The sequence below is a fragment of the Nanorana parkeri genome, unplaced genomic scaffold (genome assembly GCF_000935625.1).
Source record: "Nanorana parkeri isolate BGI_ZX_2015 unplaced genomic scaffold, ASM93562v1 scaffold984, whole genome shotgun sequence".
In the NCBI taxonomy this organism is placed as follows: Eukaryota; Metazoa; Chordata; class Amphibia; order Anura; family Dicroglossidae; genus Nanorana; species Nanorana parkeri.
This window is the reverse complement of record NW_017307252.1, coordinates 592,648-612,244: the sequence shown is the minus strand read 5'-3', so window position 1 is coordinate 612,244 and position 19,597 is coordinate 592,648. Positions and strand designations below refer to the sequence as shown.

The 19,597-nt window shown below is 43.5% G+C and overlaps 2 protein-coding genes across 3 annotated transcripts in view; one reads left to right on the top strand and one right to left on the bottom strand.

Moving 5' to 3' along the window:
* Positions 1–19,597, bottom strand: part of ADAM22 (ADAM metallopeptidase domain 22) — a 190,433-nt gene that overhangs the window by 50,678 nt on the left and 120,158 nt on the right. The window contains exons 7-11 of the mRNA XM_018566867.1: positions 11,721–11,790; positions 6,995–7,068; positions 3,794–3,868; positions 3,400–3,471; positions 1,721–1,887 (exon numbers count right to left, since the gene is read on the bottom strand). Coding sequence (XP_018422369.1) covers positions 1,721–1,887; positions 3,400–3,471; positions 3,794–3,868; positions 6,995–7,068; positions 11,721–11,790 — 458 coding nt within the window. The remainder of the gene's footprint in view (positions 1–1,720; positions 1,888–3,399; positions 3,472–3,793; positions 3,869–6,994; positions 7,069–11,720; positions 11,791–19,597) is intronic.
* The window catches only part of CLDN12 (claudin 12), a 16,333-nt gene continuing 13,518 nt past the window's right edge, over positions 16,783–19,597 (top strand). Inside the window, exon 1 of one of the 2 annotated variants that reach the window (XM_018566875.1) lies at positions 16,783–16,900. The gene's annotated coding sequence lies outside the window, so the exon portion shown is untranslated. Of the gene's footprint in view, positions 16,901–17,040; positions 17,070–19,597 lie in introns of those variants that run through there. The other variant, XM_018566876.1, reaches the window with a different exon arrangement.

The following is a 19,597-nucleotide window of genomic DNA, read 5'->3' as shown; positions in this document are numbered from 1 at the left end:
AAGTTTTGACCTGTTTATCCTGCCAGTCCTGACACTTCCTGTCCTAGGGTGACAACAGTGACAGAGTCCGTGCTTCTGCAGGTGCAGTGTTGTCACCATAGGATGTACAGGCTGCTGTGCATCCTGAGGTGACAACTTTAGGTGACAACTAGCTTTGCGCTGGCAAGTGTGTGTGATCAACCTATTGCACAGCCTCCAGCTTCACCGATATGACGTGCGTGCTCACAACAGCAGGTACAGCACATGGCTGGGTAGCCATCATGACACACAGCTTTCCTTGGCAAATAAGGTTTTAAAAAGAAATAAGAACGCATATTATTAATGCATGAAGAGTGCAAGGTGTATTCTTTGGCCACTGCCACATATTGTGGTCAGCATGATTTGGTATGTAAGAACTAGTATCGGTATCGAGTACGAGTAGCGATCTTTTTTTTTTTTTGGTACTCGCCGATTCCAAATACCGATACCGGAAGTCAGGAAGCCAGGCGGCGTGTAAAGACTCGTCACTAGGTGACGAGAAAGCATGGAGCCGGCTTCCCGACCAATCAGAAAGCCGGGCGCCACGTCGTTACTCAGCGCCTGGCTTCTTGATTGGCGAGCTTCCGACCAATCAGGAAGCCTGATTGGCTTCTTGATTGGCCGGGAAGCCGGCTCCATGCTCCAGACATCCCAACTCTCCCGGACGCTCTGGGAGTCTCCCGCTATTAGATAGCGCACTTTAACAGGTCAAACGATCGAGCAGAGTAAACCTTTCCCTGCGATCGTTTTTTTTTTTTTTCTTTTCTGACATCGGGAGCCGCGGCCCGCCGTCAGTCAGAAAAAAACAAAAACATAGGAATGCATAGCTAGATTCCTATCGGCTATTGCACTTTGCAATTGCAAACTATCTAATGCACCTGCCCACTGCTGCTGTCAATCAGCAGAGGGGGACCTGAAGTTTTCTATCAGGTACTCTTTTGGTGATTGAAAGCAGCAGAGGGCGGATGAAATAGCTAGTTTGCAATTGGCTACTGCAAAGTGCAATAGCCAATAGGAATCTAGCTATGCATTCCTATGCTTTTTTTTTATTTATTTTTTTCTGACGACTGCAACTGTCAGAATACTAAAAAAAAACAAAAAAACGCTGCAGATAGCAAAGAAGCTATTGCTTCCTGTGCTATCTGCCATCATTTCAGGGGGGTGCTCTCTCCCAGCCCCACCTAACCTCCCCTCCGCGGATGGGGGGGGGTGTGAAGGCACCACCCTGAAATTGCTTCTTTCAGGTTGGGATCCCTGATGCTCTCTCGTCACACGAGAGAGCATGGAACCGGCTTCCCGGCCAATCAGAAAGCCGGGCAGCGTGTAATGACGTGCTGTCTGGCTTCCTGATACCAGAAGTATCGGGCTAGGCATCGGAGTACTCGCCCAAATACTCAGCATCAGCACTGATACCGATACTAGTATCGGTATCGGTGCATCCCTAGTAAGAACATACCACATAAGCCTTGTAGCTCCATCCCATGAACAATCCATATGTTCGGTTGCACTTATAAAACATACCAACCCATACTTGGTCTACTGAATTAGAAATTAGAAGAGTCAGTTATGTCAGTCCAAACAAGAAGTTAGAAGCAGACTGGATTTCAGGCAGATCAACTGGTGTTTTGTAAAGGGAAAACATGGGCAATGTATACAGTATATATATTAGAGAAAAATAAGCCACAGGTTAGATGTTACGTACGAGAAGAGATGTATAGCATCACTTTTGTCTTTGATAAAATCCCTCCTGTATTTCATAAACTCTTTCAGCGTCTTGAGAGGATTTCCATCAATGCTAATTCTACTGTTATCGGCCCAGGTTTCCATGGCGACCAGCACGATCCGCGTGTTCAGCTGCTCCTTATATAGCTGGTACATTAACGGGAGAGAAGAGAGAGAAAAGAGCGCTTTGTCAGAGCCGCTGGAAAGACGTCACTTCGGTACAAATCCAAATTGCTGCGCAGAGGAAACCAGGCTGCTCTTAAAGTGAACCTGTGAAGACAGCGGCATGGGGGCTGCCCTCATTGGCTTAGCAACTGCAAGGTGCAGGCTTCAGGGCTGTCCTTCAGGCCTTGGCTTTTTTTAACTAGTAACCTGGAACAAGTATGCAGGGCAAGATTTCAGACTTTACTGGGCGCATGCTCACTAAGTCAAGATGAGGGTCGCACCACCAGAGACTGCAACTTTAAAAATAAGTAAGAAATTGCAGCCGCCATATGTCTATCCTCAAGGTTCACTTCATCAACTGTGAGAATATCACTATTTGCATTTAATTATAAATATTTTAAAGTAGTTTTAAGGGGATATCTTAAACGTGACCAAGATATCACTGTACTATTTATGACACAAAGATTGCATGGTAAAAAATGTTCTATTAAACAAGCTACATCTGGATACATGGTTAACTGAATCTGAAAAATTATCTCCTAAAATGCACCTGCGCCCGTGCTATGGACATGAAACTATTTGGATATTTCCAACAAGCAGCAAAAAAGCTTTAAACCAAGCCATCACTGATCACTTTAGCTGCTTTAATGTGGAGTTATTCCTTCTCAAAGATCACAACAAAGACTGTATGGTGCGGTTTCAGTGCTGTGCATTTAGGGGGCTGTCAGGATCTGCATGGAAACAAGCTAAGATTTCCATGCCTGTGTTGAAAGCGTTCTAAAGAAATCTCTCTGCAATGCTTATAGATACAAGTAGAGGTAAAGGATGGCATTTAAAGTGCTAGAATGGCTTGTGAAGAGTATGTAAATATATATATATGTGCATGATATGGGCACAGGTTCACTTTAACCTGAACATACTCCTTATTGTAACTTTAACCAATTCCTTAAAGTTAACCCTCAATCTGGGTGCACATCTAAGCGTAACCATTACCTTAAAGCTAAAGTTTAGTATGTTTATATTTTGCTTTCCCTGGTTCCTCCTCTTCCCCCTTCACCTTATCATTAACATGCTAAATAATTTTTTTAAATAACACCTTTCCATTTTCATAGCTTATTTTAGATCTGGTGATGTCCTCACTGTGTGTGTGTGTTTTTTTTACATGTGTGTTTGTGTGCGTGCGCACGCGCGCATCAATTAGGCACCACTGGCACTGGCGCTGACCTTAACTTCTAAGGAACTAGAATGTTTCACTGAATGTGAAACCCATTTTGAACAATGGATTTCTTTACCCCAAGTTCAGTAAGCTAGTGGATGTATGTAGAGTCTCTACAGATATACAATGCTTTTGTGACTGGACACTTATCAGTCACATCAGACGTTTAGCCCGACCGATGCAAAAACAGTAATACCATATACTGTAAGTGTTAATGACACAACCATAAGAAGTTGTCAAAAAAAGGTTTCAAATAAGAGCTTTCTGATGGAACTTACCACATCTGCATAATTCACAACAGACTTGGCGTAATTGTTTGTCTGGCCAACAGATAAACGGTGCTTTTTATACTGCAGGAAGAGCACAAGAATTTTTAAATATGTAGAAAGATGGATGGATAAATAGATAGATAGACAGACAGACAGACTATAGATAGATAGATAGATAGATAGATAGATAGATAGATATAAAGAATAATAAACAGGATACAGGATAATAAATAGGAATATGGATAAATTGAGAGATATACCATAGATACAAAGCCAGACAGAGATAGTCAATCAATTTATATGGAATCAAATTTATAGGAATAATGTATAATAAATAGGTATACAGACAGAAGGATATACCTATATATTATATATCCATTATTAATAACTGAATATATCATACCATCAGGTGATCATTCACAATCATCAGCTCAACATATTTTGTCTCGTCTATGACATTGCCAGGTAGCTGCTCAATCTGAAAAAAAATGATAGGTAACAATGGATTAAAAATATAGATTTGTGGTAAAGTTTCCCCAATGCCAAATGCAAAGGATTATTGTTCATAGTGTTCATAAGGATTGGAGAAAAGATGAGGAAGTTGATAAGGCAAATGAAACACGGTTAAAGCCTTGGCCATATGTATGTCATGACAGAAGATCTCAAAGCTACAATCTGACCACCTCAAGGCATGTTATCAGCTGGCGATTACCTAAATCCCTAGGGCTTAGTTTATCCAATGGGCAGGAGGAGCTTGTAGAATGCTCCTGTCATTGGTTATCTCTGGGGAAACTTGTCCAATCATTCTCTCCCCCAAGAGTGGTCAGGTGGTGGGCATCTGCTACCTCCATAGACAGGGCACCATAGTCTCCATCTAAAAACAGCCAGATTAGGTGATCTTATCTCATATTTTTGGGCAGTTTTATGCTACAGACAGAGGCGAAAAATCCCCCAACCCACATGCCTACAGAGGAAAAGGGAAGAATTTGAATGCGAAAGTTGCCTAATGAAAACTTCTGTACAGCTCGGAAAGGAAGAGGCAGGTAAGTGACTACTACCCTATTACTTAATACCTGCATGTAAAATGTCTGTGAAGGTTCTCATTCATCCAGGTCATGGTATATCTGTAAAAAAATAAATCAAAGCAACTGGACTTGCTGTATTTTTCTTGAAGACGTTTTGCTGGTAATCCGACCAGCTTTCTGAATTGAGAAAGCTAGTCAGCGGACCATCGAAACATCTTCAAGAAAAATACAACAAGTCCAGTTGCTTTGATTTATTTTTTTACAGATATGCGCAAGTAAATATACAGGGTTATTCAAAAAGAATGAACCGATTTCTTTACGGAATATTTTATTAAGGAACAGTAATACAAAACTCCAGCCAAGTCACAAGTATTATACTCACAATCAACTTTATTTCCTGTCTTACAAGTGTTCAATGTGACCACCATCTGCAGCACGGGCAACAACAATGCGATAAGAGAATTCCTCCCAGGTGCGTATAAGCATATCACGATCCACTGAGTTGATCGCTGTTGTTATTCGATGTTTAAGGTTATCGAGGTTAGCGGGTAGCGGTAGAACATAAACGCGATCTTTTACATATCCCCACAAGAAAAAAAAATCACACACGGTGAGGTCTGGGGATCTCGCAGGCCAAGCACAAAGAGCAAGGTCATGGCCCCCCTTCCGACCAATCCATCCAACTAGTGGTCGTCCTGGACTTTTTCCTTTACAAAGACACCCACTCTCTTGAAACTGTCGAAACCACCATCGAATGTTCTTAGGAGAGGGCGGATTAATGTAAAATCGCCTTCGAAAAGCACGCTGCACCGTGACAACCGAATTTGTTTGCGCAAACTCGAGAACGCTTTTTGCCGAGGACTTGCCATTCTGAGGGTAAATAAACAACTGAACGTTTCCGGAAGAACGACGCGACTACTTCGCCCCCTGTGGCAGCCATTCAAAACTTACTTTCAAATGGTCACTGACTCATTCCAAAACTTAGATAACTCCTCTTTCAAATGGTCACTGACTCATTCCATGACGATGCTTGAGAACTGAAGCAATGCGTCATGATATCGGTTCATTCTTTTTGAATAACCCTGTATAATAACATTTAAGTTGATCTCCAGTATAAAAAAAAGGTCCTCCCCACACACACACACATATTTTTAAAATAATCCCCTTATACGCAGAGCTCCCAGCCTTCTGTCATTTGGAGGGACTGTCCCTCTTCTGGAACCCCAAATCTCTGCCCCTTTTTCCTACTCAGTTGTCCCTCCTTTTAGTCTGATGTAAAGACCCATATACAAAAATGTATTATTTAGGTATCAAAAGTGTTGCACTGCACTAAATATTTCATCCACCTTCTAAATGACTGCAGTTATTTTAAATGCCTGTGTAAAGAAAAATGATGGATGATCATGATGGATAAAAAAAAAGCATTTTTGCATCTACTTAAAAATGGACATCCACTCACAGACTCACAGCCCAAACGCAGGCATCCCAACCTGAAAGAATTCATTTCGGGGAGGTGCCCTTCTCATTTCAGGGAGGTGCCCTCTCCCCCATGCTGAAGAGGGCACCTCCCTGAAATGATGTCAGATAGCAGAGTAGCTAATGCTTCCTGTGCTATCTGCTGGGTTTTTCTTTTGTATTCTGACAGCTCCTGCCGTCAGAGTAAAAAATAAAACCAGACAGCATTGAAATGAATAGCTCGATTGCTATTGGCTATTTCAATTTGCAATAGCCAATAGCAGGCTGGCTTTTGCACCCGCCCACTGCTGCTGTCAATTAGCAGAGGAGGACCTCATGGAGAACTTCAGGTCCACCTCTGCTGATTAACTGCAGCAAAGGGCAGGTGCAAACGCCAGCCTGCTATTGGCTATTGCACATTGAAATAGCCATTAGCAATCGAGCTATTCATTTCCATACTGTCTGTATTTTTTTTTTACTCTGATGGCGGTCGGTGGCCCCAATGCCAGCATAAGCGGCAGGGAAAGGCTTAGTCTGCAGAGTAAACCTTTCCGGGATAAAAAGTTTCTCTTCCGGGAGTCCCTAACTTATAGCGGGAGACTCCCGGAATGACCAGGAGATTTGAGATGTCTGCAAACTGCTCTGAGAATTGTTCACAAATAGACCCCTAAGAGTCTTTCAGTTGAGCTGCCTGCAAATGAACTGAGAAAGAGCAGGCTGATAGAAGAAGAGAGTACTGTGAGCAGAGAGACAATCTTATCAGTCCGTCCAGATCCTTCACTGCCCACTCATTAGCCTGGGGGTAGAGAGAGGACACTACTGTTCAACAGTAACAGAGATTGTGATTTCATTCACCGGGCTGTGCTGTGTGATTGGACTGTGTAAATAACAGGGCTGGATGGACAGAAATAATAATCATTTGGCAGGTTATTCTGCTCCCATTTATGTATTCCATGTGTGTATTTAGATGCTGGAGGTCAGCTTTAATTGTGTGTCCCCTAGAGAAGATACTGCAATATTTTTCACACTTTAATATTTAAGTCATCGTAATAATCAAAATGCTTAAATGACAATTCTTCAACATAATTCCGTTCTGTAAGCCCAACAGAAAATGCTGTACTCACACTTTGCCTCTTCTTCCTGCGAGATCTCCTTGTCTGTGGAAGCTTCACAATTGTCTCATTCAACGACCAGAATTCTAAATAAGAACAAACCTTTTTATAGACATGACTGAAAACCTTACTGCATCCTCTCCCAGAGCTAAGCACAGCTCAGCATTATGTACTTCAGTGCAACTCTTGGGAAGTTTTCTGGTACACGGCCAGAAGACACATGATCACATAAAGTGGGATTCTATTTAACTGTATATCAGGGACCTGCAGTCTTGGGAGGCTGGGGAGGCAGAGATCCACCTGCCATTATGGAAGAAAAAGCTGTCAGCTTCAAGTCTGAAGCTGACAGCTTTTTCTCCATTCAGAGCGGCTTCTAACAGGTTACACAGCAGGTAAAGCCTTCCTCAGGAGAGATCCAGGAATGGTGACTACTTTAAAACACACACAGGGATCATGAGGAACAAAAGTAGTCCCCCTCCAGAAGGAAGGACAGTGTCGGCACCAATTCAGAGATGATTTGAGAATCTACAGCCGAGTGATACACAAATAAGATACATTTTTGTGAGTAGTTAGGGTACTTGAATGTATTTTTAAGACTTAACTCCTGAGTTTACTGTCACTTTAAGCTTTGAAAATGAAATATTGACGCTGATTGGTTGCTATGCTCATATTCTGTCTTCACCAGTTTTAACAAATTCCCCTCACCGTGCTATAGCAAACAAAATATTCTATTCTTTCAGTTAGGGTTTACATCTACTTTAACCTGTGCCCGCCAGAATCACACATACACTGGTACCTTGGTTCATGAATGCTTCTGGTCGTGAACAATTCGGTTCGCGAACAGGAAGTTCAGCAAAATTTTGCTTCCGTTCGCGAACTCTGCATCGGGTGGCGAACACAACCACAGCCATCTTCCCCGCTCTGACACAGGGTCGTGGCTTCCTCTACTCGAGATCGCGGTCTGATCACAGTTTGATTCGGTTCGCGACCAATTGGAACGAATTAAGTTTGTGAACCGAGGTACCAGTGTATTTGCAGTATCACGGAGATGGGCTTTCTTCCATGATTCCACATATATGTTTGACTTTGAACCCCAAGCACCCAGACCGACCTGTCACCGATAGCTCCTGGTCTTGGACTAACGCGTGGAACCCAGGAGGACCTGATCATGTGATCACTGTGATAGCAAATTATAATGAATGTGCTGCGCTTCATCTAGAACAATACATAAACAAATCTCTATAATAAATATGTGCTTAAATAATACATGCAATCAAAAAAGTGTTCACAATGAATCCTCTTATAGATAATAGTCCTCTGGAAAGTTCAATCATATATTCCGTGTTCACATATACGCAAATGTGGAATCACACATATATAGTGCTCCGGATTTGTCCCAAGTGCACCACACACTTTATCCTTCCACTGTGAAAGTTCTGTGTACAAAGTCCATACGTCAACTCCAATTATCACCCAGGTGCTGCCCCTCTCAGTGGGCCGCTCACCTTAATGTGGCCATACACTTTACAACCATCGCAAGACCTTAGTCTTGCGATGGTTGTAAAGTAGGGCTGGTAATGATTACAATTTTCCTGTTCGATTAATCGAATTTTTTTAAAATCGATTAATCGACTAATTTTGATTAATTATAACGCACATACAGAGGGGGGTCTCACCAGAGCTTTGAGGGGGCCTCACCAGGGTAGCTAAGGCATGCTGGGACTTGCAGTTCAACTACAACCAGCATGCCTTCATTGCCCCTGTACACCTCTCCACATCACCCAGGGAACTACATGTCCCAGCATGTCCTTATGGTCTTTGTACACCGTCCCCCACATACCGTATATACTCGAGTATATTCCCACCCTCGGCTTATATTCGGGTCAATACTTTTTCCCAGTTTTTTTTGCTAAAATTAGGTACCTCGGCTTATATTCGGGACGGCTTATACCCAAGTATATACGGTAAATCACCCAGGGAACTACAAGTTCCAGCATGCAAGCCCCCTGCAGTAGTTCCCTGCGTGATATGTGAGAGTTGTACAGGGACAGTGAGTGCATGCTGGGACTTGTAGTTCCCTGTATGATAGAAGGCTATTTTAATTACTTTCCTCATGAAAATACAATGCCATTATAGTACAGTAACTTTTGAACTCAACTATATTCTATTCAATGTTTCTATAATGACTTTGTATTACTAGTACTTTCATGAGAACAGTAATAAAAACAGCCTTCTATCATACAGGGAACTACAAGTCGCAGCTGAACTGCCGACTTGTAGTTTCCTAGTAGTACAATGACATTATAGAACATGGAATAGAATATAGTCAGTTTCAGCCATATTCTATTCCATGTTCTATAGCTTGAGCAGGGTGCTGTAAAAAAACATACCAGCGTGGGGGGACAGCGGCCGGGAACATCGAGGCGGGTCTCTGTATCAGGTGGCTGCTGCTGGGTCCTCGCAGCTGAGGTAACGAAGGGAAGGGGGAGGAGTCCGGTGACGTCACGGACATCGACGTCAACGGACTCCTCCCTCCTTCCCTTCGTTACCCATCACGGACAACTACATCACCCGACTCCTCCCCCCTTCCCTTCGTTAGCCGACAGAGTCACTCGGGGAGGGGGGGAGGAGTCCGGTGTTCGATCAAAGAAATTAGTTCGATCAAAGAAATTAACGATTAATCGACGGATTAATCGTTCATTTCCGCACCCCCTATTGTAAAGTAATTTTAAAAACGTACGATCTGACTATCTTGGACAGGCAGATCGTACTTGCGATCATCGCAAGCCCGCCCCCCTGAGGGGCGGGCTTCCGATGACTGTAATGAGGGGCGGCCTTACGATGACTGCAAACGGGCAGTGTGCGCGTGCGCACACCGGCCCGTTCGGCAGTTGTTGAACCAGCAGGGCACTAACTCGCCGAGAATCGTACGATTCCCGGCGGGTTTTCTAGCATGCTGGTTCAACGGAAGACGTGCGACCGTACAGTAGAAACGGTTGCACGCCTTCCATACACTGCACGATTCTCGTACGATCGCGGGATTTCCCGCGATTCTCGTACAAGAATCGTGCAGTAAATAGACCTGAACAGGTCTAGAATCGCTTTAATGGGTCTCCAATCGATCTTATTCAAAAGCCATCTCTCCACAATCGTTGCACAGAAAATGACGTCAGCGTGTCATCACGACCATATCCAATAAAATATAAAAACCGCCCATAGCGTAAAACCGCAAAATTAAAAAACTCCTTTATTTAAAAAACTACTAACATGAGGAAAGTAGACATAAAACTTCGAATAAAATTTATGCTCGACAACTCTCTCTCTCCATATATAAGATTGAACTTTCCAGAGGACTATTATTTATAAGAGGATTCATTCACTTTTTTATTGCATGTATTATTTAAGCGCATATTTATTATAGAGATTTGTTTATGTATTGTTCTAGATGAAGCGCAGCACATTCATTATAATTTGATATATTCAGAGGGTAACACTTCTTATAGTGCTTGCAGCTACACAGGGATTGGCGCGAGCTGCTATTTGTCACTTGATCACTGCGATAGCCATTTACAGCAATCACCATTTTTCGAACCCTCCCCTATATCTTTTTCTGCTTGCTAGTGGAGAATTCTGTAAAAATAAAAGTCTGTTAACAAAAATGAATAAATAAAGAGACAATAGTTAGACCAGGGCTTGATCGAGGATAGTGTCAGTGTCAGCATTAGTGTCATTGTGTTTTAGGTAGGATAAAAAAGTTTTATATTGAGTGTCAGTGTGTTTAGATAGGATAGAAAACAAAACAAAATGCACACTATTGTTTCTTGGCCTTACTACGGGTACAAATAACAAATAACGTACACATATGTGGTATCGTCATGCATGTCAGCAGTAGGAAAATGTATTTTGTTTTTTATAGTAGGTCATAGTAATGGTAATAAATATAAAGCTACATTTTAAAAAATATATATTTTTTACTACTTTGTGCCAGCTTTTCTTTGATTAAAAAAAAATCCATTAAAGTGGAAGTTAAGTATAACCAAAAACAAAAGTGGTGTTGTAATGTTTGCACATCACATTAGCATATTATGGCCAACTTATCTGCCAAATCGATCCCTTCCAGCACTGGCGCTGCCATCTTTTTCCCCGGTCTTCTTCCCGGTTCAGTGCTTTCAGCTTCTTTATTGGCTGGCTAGCATGAAGCAACTCTTGTGCATGTGCACGGGAGTTCCTTCATCTGGGCATGCCATGTGTGTGTGCTAAGCTGCTCATGTGCAGCTCAGTGCACAGTAAAAAAAAAAAATGTTGCCTGTCAATTTTTTTTTAATTACACTTTATTTCTGCTTTAACATTTACCACCAAATGAAGGCCGAATCTGTCCTGAACAAAACAAGGTATCATTCACCTGCATACATTATGGAGCTGATTCATAAATCTTCCAAAATTCATCAATCTAGATAGAGCGAGGAGCACTGGAAATTCCTATGCTCCTCAGCGCCATCTAGCTGTGGCAGTGCTTTGCCAAATGTGAATATTCATACATCGGGAGAATCCACACGACTCCAACTTATATAGCTGCAATTAGCCAGGAAAATGTAACATCAAGTGATTGTCGGATCAACTTTCACAAGAAATGCAAAACGTGATGACCCGCAGCTGATCTCAAAATCAGATGAAGAATGATTGTCTTATGTCAACAAGAATCTTTAGAGTGATATTATATAGTCAAAATGAAATGTACCTGACGGCAGTTCATCAAGGGGAAATTCAAGTATTCTTGATTTGTAAACAGAGTGTAAGTGGTAATCCTCCTGAAATAAACAAGAAAATATGTTTTTCCTTTATAAAATATTCACCATACACCAATCAGTACTTCACTAAAAAAATACATGCACCAGGTAGATTCATCTGCAGTGAATGTTTGGTGACTCTCAGATTGACTGCTTTATACATATTCCCCAAAGCCAGTTTTTCTAGGAACATTCAACCTCTTTATTTGTCCGGGTGACCACTGTCAACAGAGGTGTAGGTACATTTTCTAGTGGGGACACTTTCTAAGGACCTTTGTTGATGGGTTTTTGCTTGCTTCAAGTGGGCTTTGCATTCCCATACATGTCTACAGAAATGCAAAACCTGCTTAAAAGAGAACTATGGGGTAAGTGTTTTTCACCATAGTTCTCTTTAGGGTCACGGGAGGACACAAACTAGCGTCCTCCCGTGACCCAAAGCTCAGTATATAGTGAGCTACAGCTCGCGGTGTACTGAAGCCGCTGCAGCCGGGATGGATTTCGACTATGTTGTCGAGATCCATCCAGCTGCGTGAGTGACAGCTGACTCTGCCTATCTAGAGGCAGAGTCAGCTGAGCCCGCCCCCTCCCCATCCGTTCCTCCAGTCAGCACTGGAGGATCGGAGAGGGGAGGAGGGAATAGCTGCAGGGAGCGGTTACTGACAGTCACCACTCTGCAGGGAGATGATCGAGAAGTGAGCGAGTGACAGTATGTGTTCGCTCTCTTCCCGATCTATTGAGCCGACGTGTGACAGTTTAATTGTGATTTTCACTCACCTCATAGTTCCCCTTTAAAGCAGGTCAACTGCAGGCCAGATGCACCTGTCATTGTATTCTGCCTGATCTCAGAAGCATCCCAAACTGATGTCAAACTGATAGGAATCCACAGAAGCCCAAAACCCCCATTGGACACTGATCCTTCATAAGAGGGGAATTCCCCTCACTTTGTAAACATTTCATTTTACTTGTGTCCCCGGGACAGGAAGTGAAAGGAAATCTCCCCAATGGGAGCCAGACAGACACTATTCTTTGTCAGTATGTTTCCTTTAATTGGATGAACGTATTTGGTAGATGCAACTTGTCTTTGTTCTTCATCTGTATTGATGCAGACACCTATGCTGGACAATGAGGCTATGGGCACAAGCCTCCATTGATTTCTTTTCTCTTCAGGTACACATGAAAGTAACTCAGACTGGAACTGAGCCATAATTGCAAATATACTTTGCATCATCCAAGGAAGAATACATTATAGCGCAATTTTAACAGCTTACAGGCCCATCTGGGAAAATCAAGACACACAATAAATGAAAGTATTAACATATCACAAACCTGATGAGAATAAAAGATACGCACACTCACACACGAACACTCACACACACTTTTATGTATTCAGTATATATACTGTATGTTTGTTGGAATCATTTATTTAGCAATGACAGATCTTCTGCAGAGCTTTACAGGAAAGAACAACTATTTACGTCAGTCCCTGTCCCCAGAGGAGCTTGCCTGACACAACCCCTTTTATAGAACAGAATTGCGGTATTTATTTACAGTCTCAAGTTTTCTCACATAAAATACCATGTTGCATAACGTTAGCAAAGGCACATTAGTGCTGAAAATGCTTCATGCACCTTTTTTGGTACATTCTGATGCATTAAGCTGGTCATACACCTACAGATTATCTGCAGATTTATATGGTCAGATGGAAAAAGTGCAACAGATTCCTCCATCTACGCTCAACTGTGTGGATGGAGGAATCTCCCACTGGGCCAAGCTTTAGTATCTAGCTAATCGGCCCCGCTGGCTCCCAAAATACCTGAACAATGCCTGCATCCAATCAGATTGTTCAGGTGTTTTGACAGCCAGCGGGGCCGACTAGCAAGATACTGAATCTTGCCCAGCGGGAGATTCCTCCATCCAGGGCCGGTGCTGCCACTAGGCAAACTAGGCAGCCACCTAGGGCGCACTGCTGCCTAGGTCGCAGCCTTGACCATTCATCCCCCACGGCGCCACCTGTCTATTTCAAATTGCAAAAGCCAATAGCAGGCTGGCTATTGCACCCGTCCACTGAGCAGAGGAACTCAGAGTCAACTTTTTCTCTCAGGTTTGCTTCTCTGCTCAGTGGGTGGGATTTCAATACCCAGTCTGCTATTGGCTATTTCAAATTAAATTACATCCACCTGTCGCCTGCAGAAGCTAACCCGCAGGAGAATGGGGCTGCGTGGGGGGGGTTTGCGGCACAGGAGGGGGTGCAAGTAGCTGGTCTTGCCTAGGGCGCAAAATAGTGGAGCACCAGACCTGGTTCCAATGGGACATTTTCCTCTTATAGATCGTCATGAATTCTGTTCGTGTGCCTTACGGCATGTGATTGGGGGTTGCGCCACGGGAGGGGGGGGTGCAAGTAGCTGGTCTTGCCTTGGGCGCAAAATAGTCTAGCATCGGCCCTGCCTCCATCCACACAGTTTAGCGTAGATGGAGGAATCTGTTGCACTTTTTTCATCTGATCATAAAAACACTGCGCATTATCTATAGGTGTATGGCCAACTTTAGGCAGCCCATTTAAATGGATGATCACACTAGAATCACTCAATGAACATTAAAGGAGAACTATGGGGTTAAGTCTTTTCCCCATAGTTCTCCTTAGGGTAACGGGAGGACACAAACTAGCGTCCTCCCGTCACCCTAGGCTCAGTAAACCGCGAGCTACAGCTCGCAGTATACTGAGACGCCGCAGCTGAAGCGGACCCCGACAATTGTGCCGGGATCCGCCCAGCTGCGTGAGTGACAGCTGGCTCTGCCTATCTAGAGGCAGAGCCAGCTGTACCCGCCCCCTCCCCCGTCCGTTCCGCCAGTCAGCGCTGGCAGATCGGAGCGGGGAGGGAGGAATCCAACCCCTCCCCTGTCACGGCAGAGAGCAGGGACAGGATCGAGAGGTGAGCGATCGCCGGTATGTGTTCGCTCGCCTCCCGATCTACTGAGCCGACCTGTGACAGTCTCATTGTCTCAGGTCGGCTAGAACTATGAGGTGAGTGAAAAGCACTCACCTCATAGTTCTCCTTTAAACAGCCATATAACACATGTACCATTATAAATGCATAGACCCATATTTGACATCTGTCCATGCTCTGGTTGTCCAGCAATCAGCCATTTACTACAGACACAATGCAACTCATGTAGAAGACAGGGGACCTCTTACACCTCCAGCCAAAAAAAGGTGTGAAGGTTAGCACAAACGTTGAAACTGAACTGAAGACCTTGGGCCAAATAAAGGAGTTCCGTCGGGCCAATGCCGTTTGCAGTGCACTGGCACACCGTAGACGGCGCTGACATGCATAGGGATTTCTATACACCTCAGTGTCATCTAGGAGTGCTAGTGCTGCCTGAACAGCATGCGGGCGGAACTTTTATAAATGAACTCCAAAGTGTGTCAGTACATTTTATTTGTAGAAAATAACACTCAAACAAGTTAAAAGGAAAAAGGTCTTAAAGGATATGCGAGATAAGCTACTGGATGTGTCATATGATCCATTAACTTTAACACATTTGCCAAAAGTGTGAAATTTTGCTGAAATGTCCTGAAATTTGTTGAATTAAAACTCTCAATTTCTTTCATTTCATATTACTTCATATTTAATCTTTCTATTGCAAAATTTCAATTGTCTCGTCCACTGTTCCTTTCAACATCTCGTGGAGTCACGAGGCGGCCCAACGGAGTACTGATGGGGTGGTCATAATAATCTGGCCACTCAGTGTATATATATATATATGTATATGGAGTCTATAGTTTTTAGATGTTAATAAAAGCTATATGTTATTGACTCTGATGGGTAAATGTACAAATTATAGCATGCCTCATGTTCGTTGCATATATTGGTAGGATCCCTGGATTGCCAGGCGTATGTTTTTTGTGCCTACTCCAGCAAAAACAGTAAGATTGGGAAAAAATATGTGGACGGGGGAGTCAAGTTCCTCTTTTTAGGGAATGTGGATAAAAAGAGTGAACCTGGCCATATACTGCTCAAATTTCCTACTGACTCTGCTGAAACTCAACCAGTGTGTGGCCCCGATGTCTCTATTGATCGGGAAGTGAGCAAAAACATCCTAGTGATGTGCTCACTTCTTGATCATCTCCCTTCAGTGAGCGGTGACTGTCAGTCATGGCTCCTCGCAGGGATTCTCCCCCCTCTCCGATCCTCCAGCGCTGACCGGAGCAATGGACATGGGAGGGGGCGGGCACAGCTTGCTGTCAATCAGCCAGCTGGGTGGATCTCAACAGTATTATCAAGAACTGACCCGGCTGCGGAGCTCTTAGCAGATAGTTTTGGGTCAGGGGAGGACGTAGTATATGTCTTCCTGTGACCAAAAAGGGAACTGTGGAAAAAAAAGTCACCCCATAGTTCTCCTTTAAAGCCATTTAACAACTATACACTGGAATCTCATATTTTCTTTTACTAATAATGATATGTTATAATTATACAGGATTTATATAGCTCCAAAAGTCTGCTCAGCGTGTTACAATATATGGTAGACATTACAATTACAATACAAATCAAGACATGTTGATAAGGAGGGCGCTGACCTTGAGAGCTTGCAAGCTAAAATAATAATAATAATAATAATATAGTACAACAAAGCTACTTATTAATCAGTACTCAAGCATCTGCCTGTCTCATCTCCTATCATCTACATCCACACAGCCCTGAAATGTATTCATTGTAGCGCTTCACTTTTCCTCGAAGGAGGTGTTACTATCCCGTGCGGGAAACACCCTGCATGTCACCACCTGCACCCACACCGACAACAAAACACCCTGCATGTCACCACCTGCACCCACACCGACAACAAAACACCCTGCATGTCACCACCTGCACCCACACCGACAACAAAACACCCTGCATGTCACCACCTGCACCCACACCGACAACAAAACTACTCCATCGCCTGCAGCGAGCCCCCGGAGGATTCTGGGACATGGAGTCCATCGCGCCGGAAACCGCAATCAGCGGGCAGCGCCTGGAGACTACACTCCCAGAATCCCCCTGGCGGAAAGGCTGCGCATGCGCAGTGCGGTGTGTGGGAGTCCAGTTCCCAGGACTGCTGTGCTGCTGCGATCCGGAGCTCGTGCCGCTGGAAGGTCTGTATGGAATCTTTTGTATCTCTGACGTTCTGCTAAAAGTGTTACATTGTATCCGAACGTTCCGCGGGCGGGTCGTGTACCTGCGGCAACTTCCTGCACGCACCGCGCATCCCGGTGCCTCTGCTGCCGATCGATCGGCCGTGTGCATGAGTTGAGCGAGCTACAGGTTGATGGTCGTTTTTTTTTTTTTAAAGGGATCGCGATCGGGCTGTGTGTGTGTACCATGCGATGTATGTGATGTGTCTTTATGTGGCAGACGCCGGAATTCTGCTATAGCAGAGGTGACTCATGATCGCTTTAGGGGGGTGTTTGTTTGACTATTGCACTTACACTGAGTCTCCAGGGGATGGAAGAGTTCCGCACTCAGTAAATAGATTGCTGCATGTTCATGGCAAGGTTACCTACTACCCACAGCTCATCATTCACAGTCTATAGAAACTGACAGGCAGCGGTACAATATGAGAATTCTATTCAAATATTGAACTGAGATCACTCTGATTTATCATTATGTGTTGTTAACCCAAAATGTCAAACACTGACTCCCCTTAGCAACACTCAGGGTGATCTTCGATGGGTGACTCTCTGTCTATAGCGATCGTGATGCTGGTGATTTGTCGAAGACGCTAAGAAGTCAGCGGTCTGTCCCTATCCAATCGTATCTGTAGCTGAGGCTCCTCAGAGGACCCCCTACCTACCTATGCATGGAAATGGACAACTGACCTTTAGAAGGAAGGTATAATTATACTTCTATGAGCTGCCATGAAATCACCATAAGGAATGCCATCCCAGTCTGGACCATTAGAGAGCGGAGAAGCTTTATATATAATAAAACTGTTTTTAAAGGTGATAATGGATAACACCAGTTCATTAATGGTTGCTGGTAACGTGTCAATACTTTCTACTGGAGGATGTATAATCCCAGTTACTAAGAGGGAGATAGTTCCTATAGACTGACAAATGTAAGGGGCCACATTGGACAAAGGTTCTCTGACTCTAGGGACCTCAGCCATAAAGAGTTCTTTCTCTGACTCTCACTAGGTACATTTGGGCATAAGGAGGTCTGTTGTTTCTCTGACAATCTATGTACCTTTAGCCATAAGGAGATCTGTTCTTTCTCTGACTAGGCACTTTTACCCATAAAGAGATAGGTTCTCTCTCTAGGCACCTTTACCCATAAAGAGATCTATTCTTTCTCTGACTCTAGGCACCTTTACCCATAAAGAGATCTATTCTTTCTCTGACTCTAGGCACCTTTACCCATAAAGAGATAGGTTCCTTCTCTCTAGGTGCCTTTTAGCCATGAGGAGATCTGTTCTTTCTCTGACTCTTTAGGTATCTTTACCCATAAGATATGTTCTTAGACTTTTGTCTAATTCTTAACTATCTCAGACCACAATATCCACCACCCCATCATATTCGTTTTTGTTGAACACATTTTTGCCTTGCCTAGAACTCTGGAGAAAAGCGCAGTGCTTTGATTGGACAGAACAAGTAATGAACTGACTATACCCAGAATTGTTTTCACTATGTCCTTTTAAAAAGATGTATTTTTAGGTTTCAATACTCTTACTATGACTTTAATATGGTGTTTTGATTAGAAGTGTACAGTGATGACATTACAATATGATTCAGCAGAGAATGATATTTAAACAAAAGAGAGAAAATGGCATTCTTTGGCGTTTTCATATTCCAATAAAGCTTTCCGTTGTCCCATAGCTCCATCTGTTTGGTTATTCATTTGTTTTAATAAAACAGAGAAGGATTTGGAACGGCAAGATTCCAGATGAAAACAGGTGCACGGGGAATAGAATGCTTGAGAAAACCGCCGTGTTATTTATTAGAAAATATTCCGGCTGCTTTTCATAGCAATCTTTTCATGAAGAATAAATATTAAAGCTAGGATCGGAGGCTGTGCTCCCAATGCAGAGCAAAGCAGCAGTTTTGCCTAACTGCCGCCTTCCCCAAATCCACAGACTCCCCTTTCCTTTGCTTCCTTGCTCCTCTTTTGGCCACCAAGAGTAAATGGAAATACTCACAAGAGGTACGGTCATCAGACCATTCATTTCAACTAAAAAATCTTTCCAGCTGCATGTAGGGAGGTAAGGAGACCCTTTAGGGCCCATTCACACCCAAATTGGAAGGAAATCGCAAGTCAACGGAGGGTCCATTGACTTGCAGTTGTAACTTCCAACTACTTCCAATCTGTTGTGATCCGTTTTTCAACAGATGCTAATGGAAGGGCACTGAAAAATGAATGGGTGTGAATGGGGCTAGTTCCCACCGGATCTGTTGCGTTATGTTGTGCTGAAAACAAAGTAGTGCATGTTCAACTTTTTTTTTTTCCCAGCGCACCGAAATGTAACGGAGCAGTGTGAACAAGCCCCATTCATTTTGCGGTGCCCTTCCATTAGCATCCTTTGAAAAATGGACCATGACTCAACGGAAGAGGTGTGAATGGACCCTTTGGGAAGCATTTTAGCGTGCTAGTGCGCTGTGACAGCTCTGACAGTGTGTGGCGTCTACTTTGTTTTCAATTTTATTATGTGTACACTCCATTCAGGTCCCCACATAGCAGCGCATGTCTGCATTTTTTCCACAGCTCTGACAGTGTGTGGCGTCTACTTTGTTTTCAATTTTATTATGTGTACACTCCATTCAGGTCCCCACATAGCAGCGCATGTCTGCATTTTTTCC